Consider the following 25,780-nt stretch of genomic DNA (forward strand, 5'->3'; position numbering starts at 1 on the left):
GGATAGTGATGTATGTATCTTGCTATTTTGTTATTCTGTACCTTTGTGACCCAATATTTCTCGTTTTATGTGTGATCCCTCACTGGAGACGTTTTCTATTTTTCTGCATTCTTTTTTTGCTAGATTGTTGCTTCTCTGTTTTGGCGTGGTTTCAACTTGAACTGCTAGACCTTTACAGAGCTGCATGTTTTTGTCTCTCGTCTCCCGATTTCGGACCAGATGATCAGTCTTTTCTCACTCCCAGTAATGTTAGACCCCCGTGATTCCACCGATGCATGCAAAAACACAACACTTCTGTCAATATCATAGATGTGCTCTCTCTCTCTCTCTCTCTCCTCTCTCTCTCTCTCTCTCTCTCTCCGCGTGTGCGTGCGCGCGTGCGTGGTGCTCTCCTCTATCATGCTCTCACCCCAATCAGTTAAGGCAGATGGCCATCCTACACTGAGCCTCAGGACTGCTTGAGGTTTCTGTTTTATAGAGGATTTTTTTTCCTTCCACCATCACCAAGAGCTTGCTTGTGTGGCATTCATTTGTCTTAATTTGATCTCTTGACTTTTTTGACAGTTGTGAAAACTCCACCCATTTTCTCAACACCAAAACACAAATCCCAAAATTAAAGCTGCATTCTCAAAACCCTTGAGTCTTCCTGCAGAACTACTGTATATTGCCTCAGAACAGAACACAAGTCAATCAAAAATTGACACCACTGGACAGTCATTACACACAACAGAGAAAAACGAAAAAACAATAAACTGATCATAAAAAGTTATTCTTCACAAGAGCAAGGGATTTCGCAAAACAAAAAATTCCCATTTAGAACTTTTAATGCAAAGAATACAAATATAAAAAAGTACTAGGCCTACAAGTATAATGTAAAATTAATGAAGTTTGCTAACTGTGCTTACCATTATCCAACACATGTGCATCCGAGTGCAACATTTATTTTAATAGTTGAAAATGTGTTTCCAAGTTGTTTCCAGGTAAAAAGTGCTGAAAGTTCTATTAAAAGCGTGACCAATTCAATAGGTAGGTTTAGGGCACAGAGCATTCAGTTCAGATAATAGAGTTTGGTCTTTTAGCATTTGAGAAATACTGTGATGAGTAAAGAGTGGTTCTAGACCTGCTCCATGTGTAAAGTGACCTGTGATTATTTCTGTGATTTGGCACTGGATGAAAAAAATTGAATAAAATTTCCTCAACCAGTTATCAACTTTAGAATACCAGATTGTTTCTTGCAGTGCCTATTTTGTTAATTTCCACATCGCTTATCCTCAATAGTGTCCTGGGTGTGCGGGAGACATTCCCAGATTTTTTTCGGTCAACAGACCCTGAACTGGTCGCCAGCCAATAATAGGGCGCGTGTACTGTAAACAACCATTCTCACTTTGTGTTCACATATACGACCAATTTAGTCTTCAAATTAGCAAGCATGCATGTTTTTGGGATGTGAAAGGAAACTGGTGTAACCAGAGAAGGCCCACACAGGCATAGGGGCATCATCCAAACGTCAGATAGGTGAGGCCGGATTTGAACCCGGTTTGTCAGAATTGTGAGCCAGATGTGCTAATCAGTCCTACACCGTGCCACCCAGCGCCTAATAAAATAAGTCTCATTCCAAAATAACAAATGTTAAAAGACTCTATACCTCTAACAGTACATATTACATCTGACTTTTTGCGCAGTGTACACACAAATGGTTGAGTAACCAAATGATGCACGCAGTCTTTGCCTTGGACAGATGTCACAAGGAGAAGTCAACAGCAACTGCCACCTCACATCCTGTCGACCTGTCCATCAAAAAAAGTTAATAAAGCCTGTGACAGACGGGAATTGAGGGCACTGGCTTAGACAAGATAGGCTGTGTTCAATTACTCATACTTGAGGTATTTAGATGGGGGATGGGGCGAGAGCCTGATGCACTTGTGACATCAAGCACGTTGATATAATCCTTGATTCCTTGTTGAAGTTTTTGGCAAACTCATTAATCATTGTCGTGTCGTCATAAAACAATTGGTTTTGATAGGGTTTTCGTTTCCCAGCTTTGTTATATTAGATGGCAATTGTTGTATATCATAACATTACTGAAGGACTTTCCATGACTTATTTCACAAGACAGGTATGGTGTAAATTAGAGCCCAGTATCACAGAGTGCCTAACATTATTATAATATTACCGTATTTCATGTACAGTTATTTTGATTATATATTGGGGTGGAAATAGATTGTGGCAATTGTAAACCAAGAAGGCCAATAGTTGTGTTATTGGTTTTCTTGCACATACCAAAAATAGAGGCAATATTTATATAAATAACTTATGTGCTCGAAGGAATTAATATATTTGTGTTCAATATTCTTTTCTAATTTTTAGGATGTAATAATTGTCTCTATGTTGCCTTAGTAAACATGAAAATGAATTGAAATCCTCCATGCATTCCTGTGTTCCAGATGATTTTCTGCCGAGAGCTGTGAAATCAGGTCATTTGTATTGTCCGGGTTTATCTACGTCCCTAGGGATGATTTCCGCCTCCTTATCAACTCTTGAGTTACTGCTGTCAACATACCAAACCTGTACTCTCACAAGTGGTTCTTCTACATGGAGGCAGCCAAACTAATAAAAAAGGGGGTGATTTTAGCCAAACAGGGACTAGTAGTAGTCAGAAAATATCCGACCCAGGCAATGAAATCAAGAGTCTAGATTTAGCATGTTGAGGAAAGGTGACCAACTAACTATGTATACAGTGCCTTGTGAAAGTATTCAGCCCCCTTGAACTTTTCAACCTTTCGCCACATTTTAGGCTTCAAACATAAAGATATAAAATTTAAATTTGTCAAGAATCAACAAGTTGGACACAATCATGAAGTGGAACGAAATTTATTGGATATTTTTAACTTTTTTTAACAAATGAAAACCTGAAAAGTGGGGCGTGAAATATTATTCGGCCCACTTGCATTAATACTTTTGTAGCGCCACCTTTTGCTGTAATTATAGCTGGAAGTCGCTTGGGGTATGTCTTATCAGTTTTGGACAGAGAGAGACTTAAATTCTTGTCCATTCTTCATTGCAAAACAGCTCGAGCTCAGTGAGGTCGGATGGAGGGCGTTTGTGAACAGCAGTCTTCAGCTCTGGCCACAGATTCCCAATTGGATTCAGGTCTGGATTTTGACTTGGCCATTCTAACACCTGGATACGTTTATTTGTGAACAATTCCATTGTAGATTTGGCTTTATGTTTTGGATCATTGTCCTGTTGGAAGATAAATCTCCATCCCAGTCTCAGGTCTTTTGGAGACTCACTCAGGTTTTCTTCCAGAATGGTCCTGTGTTTGGCTCCATTCATCGTCCCATTAATTTTTACCATGTTCCCTGTCCCTCCTGAAGAAAAGAAGGCCCAAACCATGGGGCTGCCACCAGGGTTTGACAGTGGGGATGGTGTGTTCAGGGTGATGACCTGTGTTGCTTTTACGTCGAACATATCGTGTTGCATTGTGGGCAAAAAGGTCGATTTTGGTTTCATCTGATCAGATCATCTTCTTCCACATGTTTGGTGTGTCTCCCAAGTGGCTTGTGGCAAACTTTAAATGAGACTTTTTATAGATATCTTTGAAAAATGGCTCTCTTTTTGCCACTCTTCCATAAAGGCCAGATTTGTGCAGTGTACGACTGATTGTTGTCCTATGGACAGACACTCTCACCTCAGCTGTGGATCGCGGTTCATCCAGACTGATCATGGGTCTCTTGGCTGCATCTCTGATCAGTTTTCTCCTCGTTCGTGGTGAAAGTTTTGACGGACTGGGTACTTGGTGGATTTGCAGTGGTCTGATACTCCTTCCATTTCAATATGATTGCTTGCACAGTGCTCCTTGAGATGTTCAAAGCTTGGGAAATCTTTTTGTATCCAAATCCGGCTCTAAACCTCTCCACAACAGTATCTTCAACCTGCCTGGTGTGTTCCTTGGTCTTCATGATGCTCTTTGGACTTTAAACACAACCCTGAGACTATCACAGAGAAGGGGCATTTATATGGAGACTTGATTACACACAGATGGATTCTATTTATCATCAGTCAACATTGGATCATTCAGAGATCTTCACTGAACTTCTGGAGTGAGTTTGCGGCACTGAAAGTAAAGGGGCCGAATAATATTGCACGCCCCAGGTGTCAGTTTTTTATTTGTTAAAAATGCATAAAATAACCAATGAGTTTTGTTCCGCTTCACGATTGTGTCCCACTTGTTATTGAAAATAATTTTATGTCATTAAGTTTGAAGCCTGAAATGTGGTGAAAGATTGAAAAGTTCAATGGGGCTGAATACTTTCACAAGGTTTTCTTATCAGTAGTTAACGCCGACGAGTTATGATTGTTCATATTTATTAAGATGTTTGATTATGCTTAAATCGCCAAGTGTGCACAATCTTGGTGAAAGCGAAATCCTAAAATTCAAAATACGAGTTTGTGTAACGGAAGATCAAAAGCATCGAAGTGGTGTGCATTCCCAAATAGGATGAAAATACTCCAGGTGTCTGTCGTATTGTTGGTTTATTGCACACATATATTCGATGGAGAAAAGCCCAATTTATGCACGGCATACTGAGGAAAATGTGCTTGATGCATTTTATATTGTATGAGCCGTATTTGTGTATTTTTTGCCATTTTAAACATATTGTTACATATCTGTATCCAGTAGTTGCTGTCAGCATACATGGAAAGGTATTTTTACCATTTGGTGATTGGTAGGTGCAATGATTAGTACATAAAAGGATTGTATAAATATTTGATTTCTTTTACTTTATGGGAGAAGCATCACTACTTGCTTGACAAACTGGCAATTCGAGAGTGCCCAGGAGTGTTGATAGTTTTTTTTTTATTGCTGCTTTTAATTTAAAAACATTATTATTAAATTGTGGTAGGTGGTCAATTCCATGTTGTTCCCATGTACTAAAATGATAAGGTGGTATACAGTAGTATAAATTTTGAAATCTGGATTATGCCAGACTGGGGAGCACATACTGGGAGCTGATTGAGATCCTGTAGATTCTAAACTTTGCCAGTGCCCGCGCTTCCAGGGCTGGACCGGCAGGTCCATGACACAAGCCACAAGTCATTAAGGTAGATGTGATTATTATAAGCATTTATGGCATTTAAGACTAATGGAAATAAATAGGAGTTTTGTGAGTTTGATGCTGCAGTCCATTTGTTCCAGTTGTAGCCAAGAATCCTCCTCATTGTGTTGCAACCATTTGATGAAGTATTGTAATTGGTTAGCTAAATAATAGCGTCTGAAGTTGTGAGCATTTAGACTTCCCTTCTGGTTGGTCTTATGAAGAGTGGATAGACTGATTCTATTTTTATTTTTAAATAAAAAAATAACCGTAGCTGAATGTAAGGTTTTAAACCATTTAAAAGTGGTCTTAAATGGAATCATTCAAAAGTAATAATTTATTTGAGGTAAGGTTTATCTGCAGGCGTCCATGTGTTTGCTGTTATTGATTTTGTGTCATGGTCTGTTTTGGTTTTGTTTAATGTTTTCCTGAGTTCCATGTTTCTAACGTCTTTTGCCCTCAGTTGATTGGGTCCATTTTTTCACGTTTACCTTTTGTCCACTCCCTCCTGCCACTTGTCTTGTCCAGGTGATCGTCATTGTCTCTTCAATTTGTGTATTTAACATCCTGGTTTCTTTCAGCTCGTGTCCATCCATTGTTGATGTAATTGTTTGTTCGTGTCAGTCTCTCTGTCCATGCCCAGTCCATCTGTGCCACTTGGTTTTCACCACTCTTGTTTCTAGTTTTAAGTTTATTTAAGTGGTCTAAATGTATTGTGTATTAATTGGTTAAGGTGACTAATTACATTGCAGCACCCTTTGTCCGACGTCCTATTTAATCGTGAGAGAACTCTAGTTGATTGATGATATGGGATGGGACTCAGTGTGACGTTTGATACAGTAGAACTATTGCACTCTGGTTACACTCGTTGCTGTGGGCGTGACAATATGAATGGACCGTGGTGCCTATATTAGAAGAAGAAAATGGGGAATAAAATGTGTGTTGTTGTTGTTGTTGTTAACTAGTGCTCAGGACAGGGGTGGACGTTCGTGTAAGGCTTGCTTGAGGTATGTTCGCATACTTTTAAAATGATATGGCTCGCAAGCCATCAACAAAATGTTATGTAGCCTTGCAAGCTGGTGCTAGCGCATGTGGTTGTGTGTAAACATGCTGCTGTTCTGTAGAACACATGATCTGACTGGACCAGTTAATTACAACCTTTTTGGAGCCAATTAAGATACTTTACAATTAAATAATCCAACAGCACACCGACGAACAAATGTCAAAAAGTAGAGCCATTAATTGCTGTATGTACCTACAGCCATCTATTAGACCATTAATTTGTTCTGAGTGTCACAATGCCTTGCAGGCATAAATAGATGAACAAAAATGCATTATTTATTATATTATTATTATAATATATATTTTTGAACAACTAATTCCAGTATTACAGTATATCCAATAAATTAACAGGTCATTTAAAGCCCGGGTGTCATCCCTATAAACATTCTAAAATAGATATTGTAATGAAAAATACATATAACATTATTCATTTCAATGTCCAAAATAAATGTGAGCAGAGAACGCATTATCCATGAGCAAAGTTGCAGAAGTGTCATTCTACGATATACAAGTGGTCGCCAAATTGGCTGCGTCCTCCGTCCGTAACGTCACCCGGACATTAGCAAATAAAAACACGCGGGGCACCTTAACAATGGGAGACAAATGCGCCCCATCTGACACGGAAGCTCTTTTCGAAAAGGAGAACACCACACAAGCGAATGAAGTTACCGGGGCAATATTACACTATTGTTTCGAGCCCTCGGGCAATATTACACTATTGTTTCGAGCAATATTCAGATGATATGCGATCACGGCCAAACCTCATCCCCGTCCGATCCACTTCCACGGTGGAGATGAGCCATCGCGGCGACGCGCAGCCTTCGCAGAAGCAGTGACCGCCGATCGCTGCGCCGCAGTGGCTTATTTTCTGTGCTGTGGTGGCATATAAGAAGGAGGTGGAGCCAAGCCATGCTGCTTTTAGGGGTATGTTCAAAGCCGCCGCAGTACTTGTTGAACACCGTCGAGCCGAGGCACATTACTGCCTACCTGTTATTTGGAACCCACAAAGCTCTCGTCCTCTGCACCCGTGCAATCCATTTTCACAACGAACCGGGTCTCTTGCAAACTTATGAAGGCTAAATCCATTCTCCTGAGTGTTCAAGCAATTCCGAGCAATGCAATGAGCCGGCATTTTGGCTAACACGAAGGAACAATAAGCTACCTTCCTGGAGCTAAAACTAATGAAAACAAACGAGTCCACGAGGGGGTGCCTCTGTCCTGTATGTCACTTCCTACTTCTTGAAAACAAATCCCTCGAGAGGATTTTCATGGGGCGAGTTTCAAAAAGCTATATACGTCAAAATCATGTTTTGTGGTGAAAAAACACATGGGACCATATTGGCTGTGGGTTTTTCATTAATATTATACCTTAAATCATCCATTTCATGACACTTGACCTTTAAATAAGACTCATTGCTCCATATTGCGATCAGGTTCGGTGATCGGGTTTTCAAACTTCAACAAAATATGGTTCCTTGCTTTTTAAAGGACCTACTTCATGAAGATGAGAGGATTTGATGAATCTGTTCTGAATTTGTTTTAGAATTACACTTTCAATGGTCCTTCAAATGTTTCACATATGTATATTATTGCTGACGATATGTTCTTGCATGGTAGGTAATTATTGTTATTGTATCATCAAAACTTAAATTAATGAAGTTTTTACAAAACAAACAAATATCAAACAAGATGTTGCTAAAATTTTCCATCAATCCATTCACATTCACACATATGGAGGAATTTGAATAATTAAATTGACCTAGCATGTAAGCTGTTGGGATGCGAGAAGAAACCAGAGTAACGGGAGAAAATTCACACTGGCACGTTGAGAGAATACAAATTCTACACAGTGATGTTTCAAAGGAAATTTGAAGCAGACTTCCTGACCATTACCTTACTGTGCTGTATTGGTAAGATATGAAAACATTTAATATGACAGTTGATGATATTACAATGACTCTTAACAGTTAAAGTTACAATGAGTGCATCAGAATGATGATAAATTGTACAATACTTGGAGGAACATACAAATTAGTTTTTTTTTTTTTCCAAACGGCACCATGAATAAATGGAGCGCAAACATCAATTCAACATTAGTGTTTTTAAGGGTAATTAACTGGCTTAGTACAACCTAGATAATATGTGTGAGGTGACGCTAGCAGCAGGCGACAAAGTGGAAAAAGTCATTAGAACCAGGCTTTTAAGCGAAGGCCTTTGGGGCATTTTAGCTGTAATGGTGATCTCATTGAGGCAGAAATAAAAACACTTTTATACAATTACATGTAGCCAGAAGGCTTCCATCCATTTTCTTAGCTGCTCTTCCTCACAAGGGTCGTGGGAGTTTTGGAGCCTATCCCAGCTGTCAACGGGAAGGGTACACCCTGAACTGGTTGCAAGCCAATCGCAAGGTACACAGAGACAAACAACCACACTCACAATCACACCAAGGGGGTACTTAGAGTGTCCAATTAATGTTGCATGTTTTTCGAATGTGGGAGGAGTGCCCAAAGAAAACCCACGCAGGCATGGGGAGAACATGCAAAGTCCACACAGAGAGGGCTGGGAGTGAACCTGGGTCCTCAGAACTGTGAGGCCAATGCTTTCCAGCTGATCCACCGTGCCGCCTCCCAGAAGGCTTCTATATACTAATTCGCATCCAAACAATATTTAAGGGAAAAAAAACCCACATTTTTAAACTTTATCATTGACGTTTCTTTTTTTGCTACCTTTCACATCCTTTCACATGCTTCATTGATAGAATTTTTTTATTTTTATACCATCAGGAAAAGGAAGCATAGAAATATGTATCGTCTTGAATGAGTGTGGGTTTGACATGTTTTTAGCGGCATGTTGGCTATCTAATGAAAGAAAAAGAAAGTTGGATTCAGGTGTATCTATTGTAAATTCCCGAACCAAACTTTCTTTTGAGACTGTTTAATGCGATAGCAAATGTATCTATACAGTAATAAATATCTTTATCCTACATTTCCCAAATGAACCGTCTTAAGAAACAGATGATACTTATACATGTAGTGTATTTATTTAAAACAAAAAACTGTCTGTAATCCATACATTTTCCCATCCTCTCACTCTTGGCCTTAGCGGCACCATGTTTATTCTGTCAGGATCCCTTGCAATGTTGTTTAAAACAATAGTCTAAGCAAATGTATACAGAATATGAACATTTACCTTTACTTGAAAACAATGAATGACAATTGAGTGTTGATGCTCCACATAAAAGTCTTCATTCAGTATAAAGTGGGAACAAGGTCCTGTAATTTATTTATGTATAGATGCTCTCAGATTTGGGAATGAATCTCTTAAGCCCTGTGGCTGCACAAGGACATCCATTTTCCCTTGAGAGAAGGACTTAGAATTCAGAGGGACTGCCTTGTTCTTTCTATCAAACACATTGGCCTTGAATGAGATAAAGAACGTGCTATATAATTAGGCATTGCACTACTGGATATTTCGTAGACCTAAATCTTAAAAATGTCCACTCAATTCATTTTTAGGGTTTTCTTTTTTTTTTTTTAAGAAGAAAGAAGATTTCCTCCAGTAGTGATAACTTATTGAGTTTCTCAAACCACGTGATTAAGCTCCGTCATTAACAAAAAGTCATTTCAAGGGACTACATATCGCTGGAGAATCCTTGAGAAATGTGGGGACTGGCCAATGTCAGCAACCTGCAAAAAAATAGGAAATTGACCAAATGTTGACATAGGTTTCTGTTCCAAAGTGATGTCACTGGTGTACTACAGCACGTGTCGAAGCAAACTCTTCACATATGAACACAGATTAAACATGCAGCAATACAAACAAAAACACAGCTTTTGCCAACTTAAATTTGTTTCATACTAGTTAGTAGGATTTATTTTTCTTTTTATGAGAAAATAAAGCTGTGTTTTTCTTGCCTAAAACCTTGCCTCGCACTTGGGTCCACCATACCTTGATATTACAGCTACGTTGGCAAAAACATTTTAATTTATATTAGTCAATACTCCCACCCTCTTCATTTATATTTGTGCACACACACACGATGTCATTTGTCTTTTATCGGTATGATTACCTACCTCCCCCTCCTGTCCTTCCGCGTGCTGCTATTTTCCTTTTTTCTTGGCAGCTATTAGTCGTGCTTGTCTCCATCCAATCTCTCCTGAGGGCTGCAACTCCAGCATCTCATCAGCATCAATGTTTCAAGTCAGCCGTGAGGGTTAGAGCAAAAGGGACTTTGTTGTACAAGCGTTAGCGTGTTGTTGTTAATGTTTTGTCCACCTTTCATTGAGAGTCGCTTTTCTTATCCATTCTTAGATGTTAAATATTACTGTCCATGTGTATGTGCGCTGTTGCTACGATTACCTTGAAAAGTGACTTTGTGACTTTTCTCATTACTTGAGCTTAAACGTATCTTAGTTACTCTGCTGATTACTTGTTTTCAAAATGAATTAAGTTAGAAAAAAGTAACTTTTTAGTGACTTTTGGCAGCTGCCAAGTGGCAGGAATACCCACTGTACAAAAACATTAGCTTAACCGTACGTATCCATTACTGGGTCATGTACGCCACACAAGTATCAGAAAGATGTCATGAATATGAACAATAGCTTAAATATTAGTAAGTGTAGTTGAAGCCACATTAAATAAGCAACTTGCTGAAGACGTGACATGCCAACACAATACAGTAAGTTCCTAAGTGTAAACAAGCTCACCATTCTTAGTACATTGTCAATCATGGTCTATGAAAGCCACTTTGTGTGTTTATGTACATGTACATGAACATGAAATTGAGCGACACACATACACACCCACACCATGGCTCCCACCACAGTAATTTTGATGTGAATAGAGAATGTTTTTTTCATACTGATATCAGCCATGCACCGCCTTCAACTTGCTCACAAACGAACTTGAGAGTACTTACTTTTCATTGTGTTATTCAAGCTCAAATACACATGTTACTAAGAAAAAGAAAAAGTGTGGTGATGGTGTGTTTGCGGACACCTATGGTATTCTATTTTTTACTCCCTCTTGTGTTTACCTTCTATTGTTTTCAATTAACCCCTCATATCATTCCCCCCATACCTCACATCCTCTTGTCCATGGTCTTATGACTCGTCCTCATTGGGTGGTATGTTTAATTATAACCTCTTAGCTATTTTTGAGTCATACACAGTTACACTCTGAGGGAGTCATTATCTGCAATAATGGCTCAGAGGTTCTGATCCACCCGGAATGCACACACACTACAATAGCTCTTCATTGAAAATAACTCTTATCACCCTTTTTCTCAAATTTTTTTTTATGTACTCCTTCTCTATCTCTCTCCTACACAGATTATAGTGTATATCTTGCCATATCCTGCTAATATGAAAATGTTGTTTGCAATTTGTGGCAATGACGCAAAGGGTCCCAAAGAGAGAATTTCTTCATGAGGCCCAAAAACCCTGGCAGCAGTCCCTGATTACACAGCAATCTATTCGAAATGGGGACAGCTTTCACATGCAGTAAATCCCTTCACAACTTTTACGCTGAGGTTTCCTTGTATTCAGATTCTGTATATTGGAAAACACATGGTTCTATAGCCTGCTTAACAATGAATGACCCCCCTCAACTATATGTTGTTGTATTGTGTCATAACAATGGGCCATAAACTGGTGGAACGTCATGGCAGGAAACCGTACAACACAGGAAATCATGACCAAAATAGAATTCATTGTGCTGCGTTGACGGACGTCACTTCGACTGGATGGTACATGATCGGGGGGGAAAAAAAAAAAAACAAAAACATGAGCTATCTCATCTCCATCACTCTTGTGTATAAGTACAGAACTACTATTCATCTTCTGTTAAGTACAGAGGCACAGAAAGCCTTTATAATCTTTCCTTTTTCATGTTTAAAGACATGGAAGTCTCAACTGAATTCTAAACTGGATCCATCAGGATTACATTTAAGTTTGAACTTTAGGAGCTTGCTGAGTTACAGATTCAGGAATTTGGAACAAACTTGCAACATGAAGCTCAAAATTAAGGATTTTGTCAGTATGTCTGGAAGTCCTGTTATCAGACAAATTTGTTTTTGCATTCACAACATTATTATAGCACGCTGACATTCAAAACAGAAACTATTTTGTAATTGGTGTTTGAAGCAGATCTCTGTTCCCTTCGTTAATGAAATCCAGTTTCAATTGGTATTTCAGTTTTGAGAAAGATTGAAGGTTAGACATAATGTAATACAGTATCTTCCAATTTTGGTATTCATTTTGAGCAATTACAATACATAGATTGCAACAACTAACTCTCTCCTCTACTCCAACAACTTTTTTTTAATGCTACTATTGCTTTCTGAATCAGATCTGCATGTGTGCAGTCAGAAGATGGAATAATCCATTGCATGAAAAAGGAAGAGGGATGAGTGACTGATTGCACAATCTAAAGTGATCTGATCCTCGAGCCATACGTAATCTTTCCATCTCTGCAGCGATCGAAGAACATTGCTGGTTTGTTTTCTTCACAAAAAAAGTTGCTTCGTGATCACTGTATCCCGAAAAGGGCAAAACCCTTCACGTGCGCTAAAATACGGGCTTTGTCCTTAATAATAATCGCCACAGTTGACCGACTGAACCCCAAGTCTTTACCGATGGTCATCGGTGTTACTCCTTTCTCTGATCTTTTCATGATGTTAAGCTTTGTTTCCATGGTAATTGATTTTCTTTCAGCTTGCTATAAAACCCAGCTTTCTTCTTTTGGGCCAGAATGTGTAAAAAGGTGGGCGAAAAAGGCAAAAAGACTCCTGGTGCACAAACATAGATAAGCAATATGGATTAGCTAAGCAGAAAACAAAATGACAGACAAGACACTGGCGTCATTAAGTCCAAATGTAGTAGTTCGAGGACGTTGTAACCCGAGGACTCACTTTATTTGATTGAAACAGAAATTTAATACACAGCACTGTGAATGAAAATTTAAATTAATTTTATTGAATCATTTCTTTATTTTGTACTCTACATAATACAGGTGGTCACGGTGGTGCAGTTGTAAAGCGTTGGTCTCACAGATCTGAGGATTCAATCCGGGCCCTGCTTGTGTGGATTTTTCATGCACTCCCCTTGCCTGCGTGTTTTTTTTTTTTTTCCAAGCACTCCGGGATCCTCCCATATCCCAAAAACATGGATTGATTGAAGACTCTGTCTTTGTAGACCTAGAGAAAGCCTATGACAGAGTACCAAAAGAACTGTGGTACTGCATGCGCAAGGCTGGTGTGGTGGAGAAATATGTTAGAATAGTACAGGACATGTATGAGGGCAGCAGAACAGCGGTGAGGTGTGCCGTTGGTGTGGAATTTAAGCTGAAGGTGGGACTGCATCATGGATCTGCACTGAGCCCCTTCCTGTTTGCGGTAGTAATGGATAGGCTGACAGAAGAGGTTAGACTAGAATCCCATTGGACTATGATGTTCGCAGATGATATTGTGATCTGCAGTAAAAGCAGGGAGCAGGCGGAGGAACAATTAAAAAGATGGAGGCACGCACTGGAAAGGAGAGGAATGAAGATTAGCCAAAGTAAAACAGAATATATGTGCATGAATGTGAGGGGCAGAGGAGGAGGAGTTGGATGTTTTGGAGACCAGGTTAGAGAGAGCAGACTTCCATGGTTTGAACATGTTCATAGGCGAGAGAGTGACTATGTTAGTAGAAGGGTGCTGAGGATGTAGCTGCCAGGCAAAAAAGGAAGAGGAAGACCAAAGAAAAGGTTGACTGATGTTGATAGGGAGGACATGAGAACAATGGGTGTTAGAGAAGATGATGCACGAGATAGGCTTAGATGGAAAAAAATGACACGCTGTGGCGACCCCTAACGGGACAAGCCGAAAGGAAAAGAAGAAGAAGAAGATTGGAGACTCTAAATTGCCCCTAGGTGTGATTTGCTCAATTTGCTACTGAAATCTGTCTCCATGTGCCCTGCAGTTGGTTAGCAACCAGTTGAGGGTGTACTCTGCCTCTTGCCCGATGACAGATCAGATAGGCTCCAGCACTCCCGCAGCCCTTGTGAGGATAAGCGACTCAAATAATGGATAGCTCGATGGATTATACAGGTGAGGCTCTGCCGTACCTGTGTTGCCTGACTGCATGTAACTGGTATACACCAGGTTTTTAATGTAGAAAAAAAAAAGCCATTGTCAAAAAAATTATTTGACCGACTATGCACTGTACCGAAAATTATAATGAAAATATGATTTTATTTAAAGATATATTTGAGTGGTACGATGGACAACTGGTTGGGAAATCTGCCTCAGATTTCGGAGGACTGAGTTTCAAATCCTGGTCCCAGTGTGAATTTTGGATGTTGTCCCCGTGCCCGAGTGGGTTTTCTCTGGGGACTTCAGTTTCCTCCCTCGTCTCAAAAACGTGTGTAGTTTGATTGAAGATGCTAAATTGCTCGTAAGTGGGAATGTGAGTGTGACAGCTTTTTATGGGTGCCTTAGGTTTGGCTGGCAACCAGTTCAGGGTGTCATCAGCTTCTCGCCCCAAGATAACTGGAATAGGATGCAGCATGCAGGCCCGCAACCTTAGTGAGCATAAGCGGTGTAGAAAATGGATAGAGGGATACATTTGAGTTTAAGCTTTTCTGTTGAATTAGTCTCTCCTGCCTTTCATGAATATGAACCTCAAAAATGTTTGTTAATTAGTTTCCCAGGAGAGCCTAATTAAAGGAAAATCACTTAAGGAGGTTCTACATTATTAATCAAGTCAGGGTTTTTATGCACGATTGAAAAAAACAAAATAGATATCTATAATAATGTAATAATGTATCTTTGTTCTGATTAAAAAGCACGGAAAAATTTAATGGTGTGCTAAAGGAACGTAACCCATGGACAGTTAATAAAAATTATTGTACAGTTAATATCACTCAGAGGGTAAATGAGTTTAAGTGAATGCATATGGTAGGCTAATTGACTAGTAATGCAAATGTTAAAAATCCATTGGTGTGCAAAAAATTATAAATGAAGACGAACCGGTTTTTCCGGCCTCCTTCTGAATATAGATTTGGAGCCACCTTAGAAATACAGCAATCCCTCTCTACTTCGTGCTTCACCTATTACGGCTTCAGTGCATCACGTTTTTTTCCCCCTCCCCATTCCCAACCCCCCGAAAAAAAAGTCAGGAAAAAGTCAGATCGGCATACTGTCTGTACTCTATTACAGGAAGGCACATTTATACAATTCAACATCCCCGGCGCGAAATGGACCAATGAAGAAGAAGAAGAAAAAAAAGCCAGATCGACTGATTGGCGGTGCATCATCAAAGCACCCTTTCTTCTCTCCCTTGTCCTTCCTCTCCGCCATTTTCTACGCTGTTAGACTGTGCGTGTATAACCTTCTTGTTCACAATTGCCCCAAAGCACTGTGCTGTTGTTAAAGGTTCTCCCGAAGCACCCAAGCGGAAGAGGAAGATGCGAAATGAGAGGATTGTTCAAAATCGGAGCTCCATTTGCTTTGTGGAAAGCGGATTGCAGAAAAATGGCCCAATGATGATGAGGGTGGCGTGAATGAATCAGCGGCGCACTACAGAACGAATCATGTGGTAAACATCCCTAAAACTGCTTCAATAAGTTTTAATAAGGAAGCGAAATGTGTGATGTTTAACGTCAAGCTGTAATGAGGAATTAACCCCCTCAAGGACGAGGCTTTTCGACAACCAAAGTTTGGTTTGAACAATTTTAAAAGCATTATGCCCTCAAGCGTGCGACAATATGGTACGAGCTGTCGAGTTTGGGAATTATGTTGACGGATTTATGCCCTTGTACAGGGTGTGGGATTAAATGGATTAATTGTACATAAAGGTATGTCATATTTGCTCTCTTGTTTTGCTTTTAATGCTTTGCTTAATATGCTTGAACAATATGATGCAACAAAGACATTACATTGACTCGCGTTTTCGTTGTTTGCCACGGTTGTTTTATTGACTCACGCTTGCTTTGTTTGTCATGTTTTCTTACGGTGGCTTTATTTATCACGTTTGCTGCGTTTTTTTTTACATTTTGGACTGTCGTCAGGAAATATGAAAGAGGATCCGTGGAGATGTGGCCAGAAGAGGCTGGAGATGGTGAGAGAGACACATACTCCGTTCTCCTTGCGAGCAGGGCACGCAGAGACAAACAACCACACTCACAATCACACCTAGGGGCAATTTAGAGTGTCCAATTAATGTTGCATGTTTTTGGGATGTGGGAGGAAACCGGAGTGCCCAGAGGAAACCCAAGCAGGCGCGGGGAGTGCTGGGATTGAACCCGGGTCCTCAGAACTGTGAGGCCAACGCTTTTCAGCTACACCACCGTGCCGCCGTGTGTGTGTGTGGTGTGTGTGTGTGTGTGTGTGTGTGTGTATATGTGTGTATCTCCATCCATCCATTTTCTTTGCCGCTTATCCTCACAAGGGTCGCAGTGAGTGCTGGAGCCTATCCCAACTGTCAACGGGCAGGAGGCATACAGTACACTTCAAATTAATAGCAGTCCAATGTGACTAACCAGATTAATGCATGTTTTCAGTATATTTTTTATTGCTACTAGTTGCCAGTAGGTGGAGCAGATTCTTAAAAAAAAAAAAAAAAAAAAAAAAAAACAAGACCCAGCATTCATAATATACACACTCTTAATGCTGTGCAATTTGGCCATTTTGTTGAAAGGATTGTGTTAAAAAAATATCTGACGTTCAATCATTGAGGTCATAATTTTTTGTGAAAAACAGGTGTGAATCAGGTGGCCCCTTTATAAGGATGAAGCAGAACCTGTTGAACATGCATTTTCCCTCAGTTAGAGGATTGAAGATGGGTCATTGCTGGGTCTTCCAACATGACAATGACCCAAAACACACAGCCAGGATAACCAAGGGGTAGCTCAGTTAGAATCGTATCAAGGTTTTGGAGTAGCCTAGCCAGTTTATCCACCCAAAGCCAAGAGAAAATCTTTGGAAGGAGCTCTAACTCACTGTTTCTCAGTTACAGCCCAGAAACATAGCTGATCCAGAGAAGATATGTGTGGATGATTGGGTTAAAATCTCTTCTGCAGTGTGTGCAAACCTGATGAAAAACTACATCAGGGGTGACCATGCTCTCGAGCCACATGCAGTTCTTTGCCTGTTTTGATGTGGCACTCTTGAAAGCACGAAAGCATTTTTTTTTTTTTTTAATGTACGTGTGCATGCACTTTGCTTGAGTTCATTACGGTAGTAGCAAGCGCACTTTGCTTGCACGTATTACAGTATTTGCATGCACGCTTTACTTGATTTTATTACGGTTTTTAAGGGCATTGTGACAACCTCAGTTTGTATGGGCGTGTGCATTGATGTGTGAGTGAGACGGGACTGCACAGGCGTATGCAGCGAGGGGGGGGGCATGACGGCGACCGGGGAAGAGTAGCTTTATTATTCCCGCCACCCAGTTCAGCTGTGCAACGAGAAAAGGGAGTTAAGCCCGAGGAGGACGACCTTGGCGTGGAAAAAACGTCTCCCAACCATGGTCAGGTAACCGTAGCAGGATAGAAAAATACGATATTTCTACAAAACTGGCATGCACATTGAATTAAAAAAGCTCAAAGTTTACCATTCGGATCATGATCTTAGGAGAAAATAATTTGTCAATTTTGCTCTGGATGAAAAAAATGCACAGTTAAACGAAAGTATGTGGATAAACACAGGGCTTTTTTTTTTTTTTTAGCGCAATGGCAAGCCACTCTGCCTTTTTTGTCAGACATCTATCACATTTCACAGCTTCAAATTTTCACTTCAACTCACTCCACATTAACATCGATTTGGAATTTCCAAAAGGACCGAGCTTTGCAGTTACAAGTTAGTCACTTTGAGAAATAAGACAAAAAAGCAAATGCTGTTTAAAAAAAAAAAAAAAATGGATCCAAATACACTTCCATCGTGTCAACTGGCTTGGAACATTGCAAGGGCCAAAAAGCCATACAATGAAGGGCAATTTATTTAAAAAATGCCTCTGTGACTCGCCACTGATTCACAGTTACACTCAGATTTCCCATCACGAGAATTTTAGTGTTGCATTTGATAAGAGTTACAACATACAAGACAAGACTTGGTTGAACTGGTAGTTTGTGTGAGAAAAATCTTACAATTATTATTATTATTTTTTTTTAAATTACTGGCCCATTGTCTTGGGACACGGTTGGAGTCAACTTTTTTTTTTTTATCATGTTGAAATTTACAATAAATCTATCCGAGCAAAGGTATATGTGTGAGGGAATGATATTCACATGTGTGATGCGGATCTTTTTATATGTATGATGTGGTGCCATAACAGGAAAAAATGTGGAACTTGAGCTCTGACTGGTTGGCCACCCCTCAACTACAGGAAACATTTCCATCCATCCATCCAGTGCTGGAGCCTATCCCATCTGTCAGCGGGCAGGAGGCGGTGTACACCCTGAACTGGTTGCCAGCCAATTGCAGGGCACACAGAGACAGACAACAGTCGCACTCACAATCACACCTCGGGGCAATTTAGTGTCTCCAATTACTGCATGTATTTTGGGATTTCAGAGGAAACCGGAGTGCCCAGAGTAAAACCACGCAGGCACGGGAAGAACACCATGCAAACACCACACAGGCGGGGCCGGGATTTAACCCAGATCCTCAGAACCGTAGATTTAATCTTGAGTTTTGAGTTCAATGACTGTTGCAAACAAGGGGTTATTTTATTAATCTCTCAATCCAGTGTCACCATTGATCTTTTTAACATTCGTTCATTAGTGACTGGTCATTGCATTTACAATTTTTTTTTCTTTTCTTCTTTTTTTTTTGTCCTGCTAGTCATGCGCACCATTAACCTCAGACGGTAAGTCTAATTAGTGCTCCCCTGTTGTGCTATTTTGGTTTTTGAAGATGGACAGTTGAAGCCACCTACACTGCAAAAACACATTTCATTTTTTTGATCCACTGTCTGAAGTAAAATCAGACTAAAACTCTCCTGTTTCAGGTCAGTCAGCATCACCAAAATTATTTTTGTTAAATGCCACAAATATGAGAGAGAGAATTTCTTCGAAAATCTTGTATTATTTTCTTCACGGTCAAACGTTTACATTTCCTGAGTATTGAGTAGCATGTCCTTTTGAAATCAATGACTTTGGTCAAATGTTTTGGGTAACCTTGCACAAGATCCATTCCTCCTGACAGAACTGGTGTAACTGAGTCAAGTGAGTCGGGTTTGTTGGCGCCTTGCTCACACACCCCATTTCAAATCTGCCCACAAATTTTCAGTGGGATTCGAATCAGGGCTTTGTGATGGCCACTCCAAGAATTTATCCTCAAGCCACTTTTTAACCATTTTTGCAGTATGCTTTGGGTCATTGTCCATTTGGAAGAACCATTTGCACTGAAATTCTAACTTCCTGGCTGATGTCTTGAGTTCTTGCCTTTAATATCTCCATATAATGTTCTTTCCTCATGATTCCATCTATTTTATGTAGCGTAGTTCCTGCTGCAGTAAAACAGCACCTAAACATGATCCAGCCACCCCCAAGCTTCACACTATATGGTCTTCTCAAGTCGACAAACTTCCCTCGTTTTCCTCCAGATCTAACTTTGGTCATTATGACAAACCATCTCTGCTTTACTTTCATCAGACCAAAGGACATGGCTCCATTAATTAAGATCTTTTTGTTGTGGTGTCTTTGTACAAACTGTCATCTGGCTTTTTTTTCTTTAAGAGCAATGGCTTCATTCTCGGTGAGTGGCCTTTCAGCCCGTGTCGGTGCAGGACTTGTTCCACTGTGGATCATGACACCTTTTTCCCATCTTTATACAGCACTTCACGTGGTCTTTACCTTATGTTCCGGGGTTGAGTCGTATACTTTGTACCAAAACACAGTTATCACAGGGACACAGGTCCTGTTTCCTTTCAGAGCAGTGTGATGGATGGACATTCCCATGATGTTTACACTTCAGTATAATTGTTTGAACAGATGAATGTGTCACCTTCAAGCTTCTGGAACTTGCACACAAGGATTATCCACACTTTTGGAGCTCAATGGTTTCTTTCTCTGATTTCCTGGCCAATTTCTTTTGATTGTCCCATCATTTTAAACAAGGAAGCAGGGTCTGGCTTTAAATACACCTGCAGGTCTACCGTCAATTAACTCACTTGTTGTCAGTTAACTGATAAGGAGCTTCTAAAGCCATGACCTCATCTGAATTTACCCATGTTCTTTAAAGACACAGTCCCCATACTTTTTGTGGATGTAAACTTTTGACCTTAAAAAAATATAAAATTATCCAAGAAATTCTCTCTCTCATTATTGTGCAACAAAATTAAATAATTTTGGGGATCCTGACTGAATTTGATTTGACTTCAGATAGTGAGAGATCCACCCATCTCTACCGCTTTAGGGTCGGGTCGTGGGGGCAGTAGCTTTAGCGGGGATATCCAGACTTCTCTTTCCCCAGCCACATCATCCAGCTCTTCCGGGGTATCACATGTCATTCCCAGGCCAGCCGAAAACTGTAGTCTCTCCAGTATGTCCTGGGTTCTCTCCAGGGTCGCTTTCCGGTGGGATGTGCCTGGAACACCTCACCACGGAAGCGGCGAGAGGCACCTGAATCAGATGTCCAGGCCATCTCATCTTGAGAGGAGGAACAGCAGCTTGACACTGACCTCCTCCTGGCTGACCTATCTTATCACCCTATCACTAAGGGAGAGGCAGGACACACCCGGTGGAGGAAACTCATTTTGGCTGGTTATATCCAGGATCTCGTTCTATCGGTCTTGACCCACAGCTCGTGACCATAGGTGAGGGTAGGAACGTAGATTGAGTCATAAATTGAGATCTTCACCTTTCAACGTAGCTCACTCTTTACCACAACAGACAGAGACAAAACACTGGAGATGCTGCATTGATCTGCCTGTCCATCTCCCGCTCCAGTCTTCCCTTACTCGTGAACAAGACCCCAAGGTACTTGAACTCCTGCACCTGGGGAAGGATCCAATCGCCATCCAGGAGAGGGTATGTTACCCTTTTCCACTGAGGACCATGTCTTCAGATATGGAGGTGCTGATTCTCATCCCTGCTGCGAACTGCTCCAGTGAGTGTTGGAGATCACGGCTTGATGAAGCCAACAGAACCAAATCATCTGCGAAGAGCAGAGATGCAATGCTGATGGCACTAAATCAGACCCCTTTACGTCTCCGCTGCGCCTAGAGATTCTATCCATAAAAGTTATGAACAAAATCAGTGACAAAGGGCAACCTTGGCGGAGTCTAACGCTCACCGGAAATGAATCTGACTTACTGCCGGCAATGCGGACCAAACTCTGACACCAGTCGTACAGGGATCAAACGGCCAGCGACAGTGAGACAAAAAAAAAAAAAGAATCCGTTTTATGTAAATTTATGGCTTCAACTGTATGTATCACTTCCTGATGACAAATGGAACTATGTGAGCCTGGCAATTGACCACTTAGTCATCTATTTCTATCCTCATGACCCAGTAGCTGTGACTCATGAAAAAAAAAAAAAAAATCAAATAGGGAAAGGATGAGGTGGTTCTCGTAGGCTAGTGCTTGGGGGGGTAGGGTAGACTCGCATCCACTTATACACATACATACGTGCACACAAAAGCCCTATTAAGTATCTCCATCATGCTGTCATATTAAATGAAAATCCTCATTTCAGTGCAACATGTTTTCAGTCTGTGTTTGAGGCACTGTGCTAGAGTCCCTACTTTTCCTTGCTCTAGTTTAGATACACCCACTACTGTTTCCATGACATTCCTGCCAATTCTGTATAAGGGAACACTTTAATCATGGTAACAGATTCATATATCCCTCTGTCTCCTCTTCTCCTTGGTGCACAAGCACACGCTCACCCATTCTCACATTTTAACAGAGATCCCCCGGGAGGATAAAAGCCAAACCTCGTCTGAGTCGTAATCGGCCTCACGAGTCACTCCACATAAGGAAAATAACGAATTCACATTCAGTTGAATGAATGTTTGTGCTGAGTGAAAAAGAATACTGGTTTGTTCTTTGTTTTCCTTGTGACTCCGCCTGTTGCTAATACCCCAGTGGATTACAAGAACAGCGACATGACTTTCCTAAGTGCCAACTTGTCACTCACCGTTCTTCCCTTATCCCTGTATTAAAAATAAAACTAGTTTTTTTTTAGTTTCCTTTTTAATGGTCATAACAAGCTAAGACAGGGTCATAGATGTTGATTTTTTTTTTTTTTTTTTTTTGGTCTCTTATGCTCATCAATGGGCAGTGCATTTGGGCTGTGGTTAGGTCATCTGCATCTCAACGCGGAGTATTGGTTTCAATAACCTCCCCTGTGGGTTTTCCCCACAATCCAAACGTGCATGGCTGGTTAATAGAAGTCTTTATCGCCCATAGATGTGAAATTAAATGTGAATGGATGTAGAGTATGTCATGCAATCTACTAAACTAGTCAAGGGTTTATCCCACATTTCACCCATGAAGACAAGCAGGAAAAATAATGGATGGATGGATGTTAATGAATGTAAATAAATAATCTTGTTTGTGCATCCCATAAAAGTATGACTCCTATCTTGGTGCTAGCCAGTTGCCAATCATAAGGAGAGTGGTGCGTGTTATTGTTCCACATATATTACTGACCTGTTTTGGTACTGCATGCCCAAGTCTAGTATGGCGGAGAAATATGTTAGAATAGTACAAGACATGTACGAGGGCAGCAGAACAGCGGTGAGATGTGCTGTTGGTGTGTCAGAAGTATTTAAGGTGGAGGTGGGACTGCATCAGGGTTCCGCGCTGAGCCCCTTCTTGTTTGCGGTAGTAATGGATAGGCTGACAGACAGGGTTAGACTGGATTCCCCTTGGAACATGATGTTCGCAGATGATATTGTGATCTGCAGTGAAAGCAGGGAACAGGCTGAGGAACAGTTGGAAAGATGGAGGTACGCACTGGAAAGGAGAGGAATGAAGATTATCCAAAGTTAAACAGAATATATGTGTGTGAATGAGAGGGGCTGAGGAGGAAGAGTCAAGCTCCAGGGAGAAGAGATAGCCAAGGTCGACGACTTCAAATACTTGGGGTCAACAATACAGAGCAATGGAGAGTGTGGTAAGGAAGTGAAGAAACGTGTCCAAGCAGAGTGGAACAGTTGGCGGAAGGTGTCTGTTGTTCTATGTGACAGAAGAATATCCACAAGGATGAAGGGCAAAGTTTCTAAAACAGTGGAAGACTGAAAAAACTGAAGAAACAACAGGTAGCATAAATGAAGATGCTGAGGTTCTCGCTTGGTGTGAACAGGTTGGATAGGATTAGAAATTAGCTCATTAGAGGGACAGCCATAGTTGGATGTTTTGGAGACAAGGTTGGAAAGAGAGCAGACTTTGATGGTTTGGACATGTTCAGAGGTGAGAGAGAGAGTATGTTGGTAGAAGGGTGCTGAGGATGGAGCTGCCAGGCAAAAGAGTTAGAGAGGAGGACCAAAGAAAAGGTTGATGGATGTTGTGAGGGAGGACATGCGGACAGTGGGTGTTAGAGAGGAGGATGGACGAGATAGGCTTAGATGGAAAAAGATGACACGCTGTTGCGACCCCTAACGGGACAAGCCGAAAGAAAAAGAAGTATTAACAAGCCACATGCTGAAACTGTAGTGGCAAACATTACGTATTTTTAGGCTTGGCCAACTGAACCAAAGCCCTCAAAGACAAAAAGGTTGGAATTTTTATAGAAGGGGTATTCAAATCTGCTGACAAAGAAGCTTGGGACTGTGCTTTTCCTGTTTCATTTGGGCTGTCGTAGTGCATAATTGGATGAAGTGGGTTTCACCTTTTAAGTTGATTACGTTACTGTTACCCTTTTTAATTGATTCGGTTGACTGATGTAAACAATGGAAATTCCTAGCATATCTCCTTCAGTCTACAACATTTAGCAATGTTCAGCTCCAGGTATAACGTATCAAGAAAGTGTTGGCTGGTTGAGTGAAGGCCCACTTAAGATATTCAGTTTTTCTATTAGCCAGAAAAAAACAGATGCAATAAGCACAGAGACAGTCCAAGAGAATAGTAAAAATACAGTAGTGATTCTGAAAATAAAAGAGAGGATTCAACACAGTCACTCATATTTGAAAAATGTATGGGTGTGGTCAGCCATGCCCGCAGATGTAAAGTTACGGGTGTGGTCCACCAATCATGCCTGCAGATATAAAGTTGCAGGTGTGTGTTCTATTTGTAATTATGAGTGTACCCCTTTTAATAGCCGAGGGGGGCGGCGTCAGGTAAACTAGGAAGTAGAAGTAGTCTGAGCAGCAGCTCATTGCGAGAAATCGTGTGCTTCCGTGTTTAAAAAAAAAAAAAAAAAAAAAACAGCGCTGGATCGGTTTTCATTTGTGCGACCAGTGCGCAGTGGAGCAGCTTAGCGGGAACATTGGTCAAGTCTACACAAAATGAGTGAAGTCTTTCAATATCTATTTCTTCTCCTAACAAATTTTACATGGATGATTTTTTTTTGTCCTCAACTGAGCAGATGCGCGAGTGCGATGGCACGCGGGCGCATATGTGCCCATCAAATCACAGGGACTGCAAAGCATAGATTTTATATGGAGTCAATTGCAGTGGGAGTCACGGTGAGAGATAGAAAAGGAGGACAAGGAAGAAGTTAAATGAAGAGTGCATCAGATTGTGTTTTGAAGATTTGACTGTTTAATCGAGTTGCTGAGGATTAGAGCAGGATTATAAGGAATTGTGACATTGTAACAAATTAGCTGGGTAGTTTTAATCTGAGAGGCGGATGAAGCCTAAGTATTTGACCAGACAGGCGCATGCGTATGTGTGTGTATGTGAGTGCTGCTGTTCCACATACGTTATGCAATGAAGTGATACACAACTGTCTTGAAGGGACGGGAAGAGGGGTTAAAGGATCAGATCATCAAAATTGCCTCCACTATTTTCTTAAATTGTAGTTCTTGTTTTTACTTTACTCATGTGACGAGTTCGTAAATATTTTGCTGTCTAAAGTGTGTTAAATATTGATCATTTTTATTTATACAGCCAGCAGAATTCATTTACATGTCTATTATAATCTAATGTGTCATATCGCATTTTGACTGCCATTTTCATGGATTATTATTTCCCATTTAATTTTATACCAGCCATCCATTTTTTACACCGCTTATCCTCACTTATGTTCACAAGCGTGCTCGAGCCGATCCAAGCTATCTTCAGGTGTGAGGCAAGTTACATCCTGTACTAGTTGCCAGCCAATCACATGGAACATATAAACAAACAGAAAAACAGTCACACTCACGTTCAGTCTTCAATGAATTTACCATGCATGTTTTTGGGTTATAGAGAAAACCCACGCAGGCACAGAAAGAACATGCAAACTCCACATAGGTGGGGCTGGGATTTTAACCCCGGTCCTCAGAACTGTGAGTGTGTACTCTGCCTCCTGGTCAAAGATAGCTGGGATAGGTTCCAGCATTCCAACCCTTGTGAGGATAAGCGTCTCAGAAAATGGACGGATTGAGGTTTCATAATACAGTATATAAGGGTTGAGCGCATATAAGTTTTACTTCTCCTCACTCTTTTCAAATGTGCATTTTCTGTTCTATTCCGTTTTATTTCTAGG

At 40.7% G+C, this 25,780-nt stretch overlaps 1 protein-coding gene across 2 annotated transcripts in view; it reads left to right on the plus strand.

Annotated features, from left to right (window-relative positions):
• Window positions 1-25,780, plus strand: part of esama (endothelial cell adhesion molecule a) — an 80,283-nt gene that overhangs the window by 5,367 nt on the left and 49,136 nt on the right. Inside the window, exons 1-2 of one of the 2 annotated variants that reach the window (XM_061804325.1) lie at window positions 15,720-15,739; window positions 16,212-16,261. The exons of the other annotated variant lie outside the window; for it this stretch is intronic. Of the exons in view, the coding sequence (XP_061660309.1) occupies window positions 15,735-15,739; window positions 16,212-16,261 (55 nt within the window). The 5' untranslated portion in view covers window positions 15,720-15,734. Of the gene's footprint in view, window positions 1-15,719; window positions 15,740-16,211; window positions 16,262-25,780 lie in introns of those variants that run through there. 2 annotated transcript variants of the gene reach the window in all.

Source organism: Syngnathoides biaculeatus, chromosome 18, assembly GCF_019802595.1.
Source record: "Syngnathoides biaculeatus isolate LvHL_M chromosome 18, ASM1980259v1, whole genome shotgun sequence".
NCBI lineage: Eukaryota > Metazoa > Chordata > Actinopteri > Syngnathiformes > Syngnathidae > Syngnathoides > Syngnathoides biaculeatus.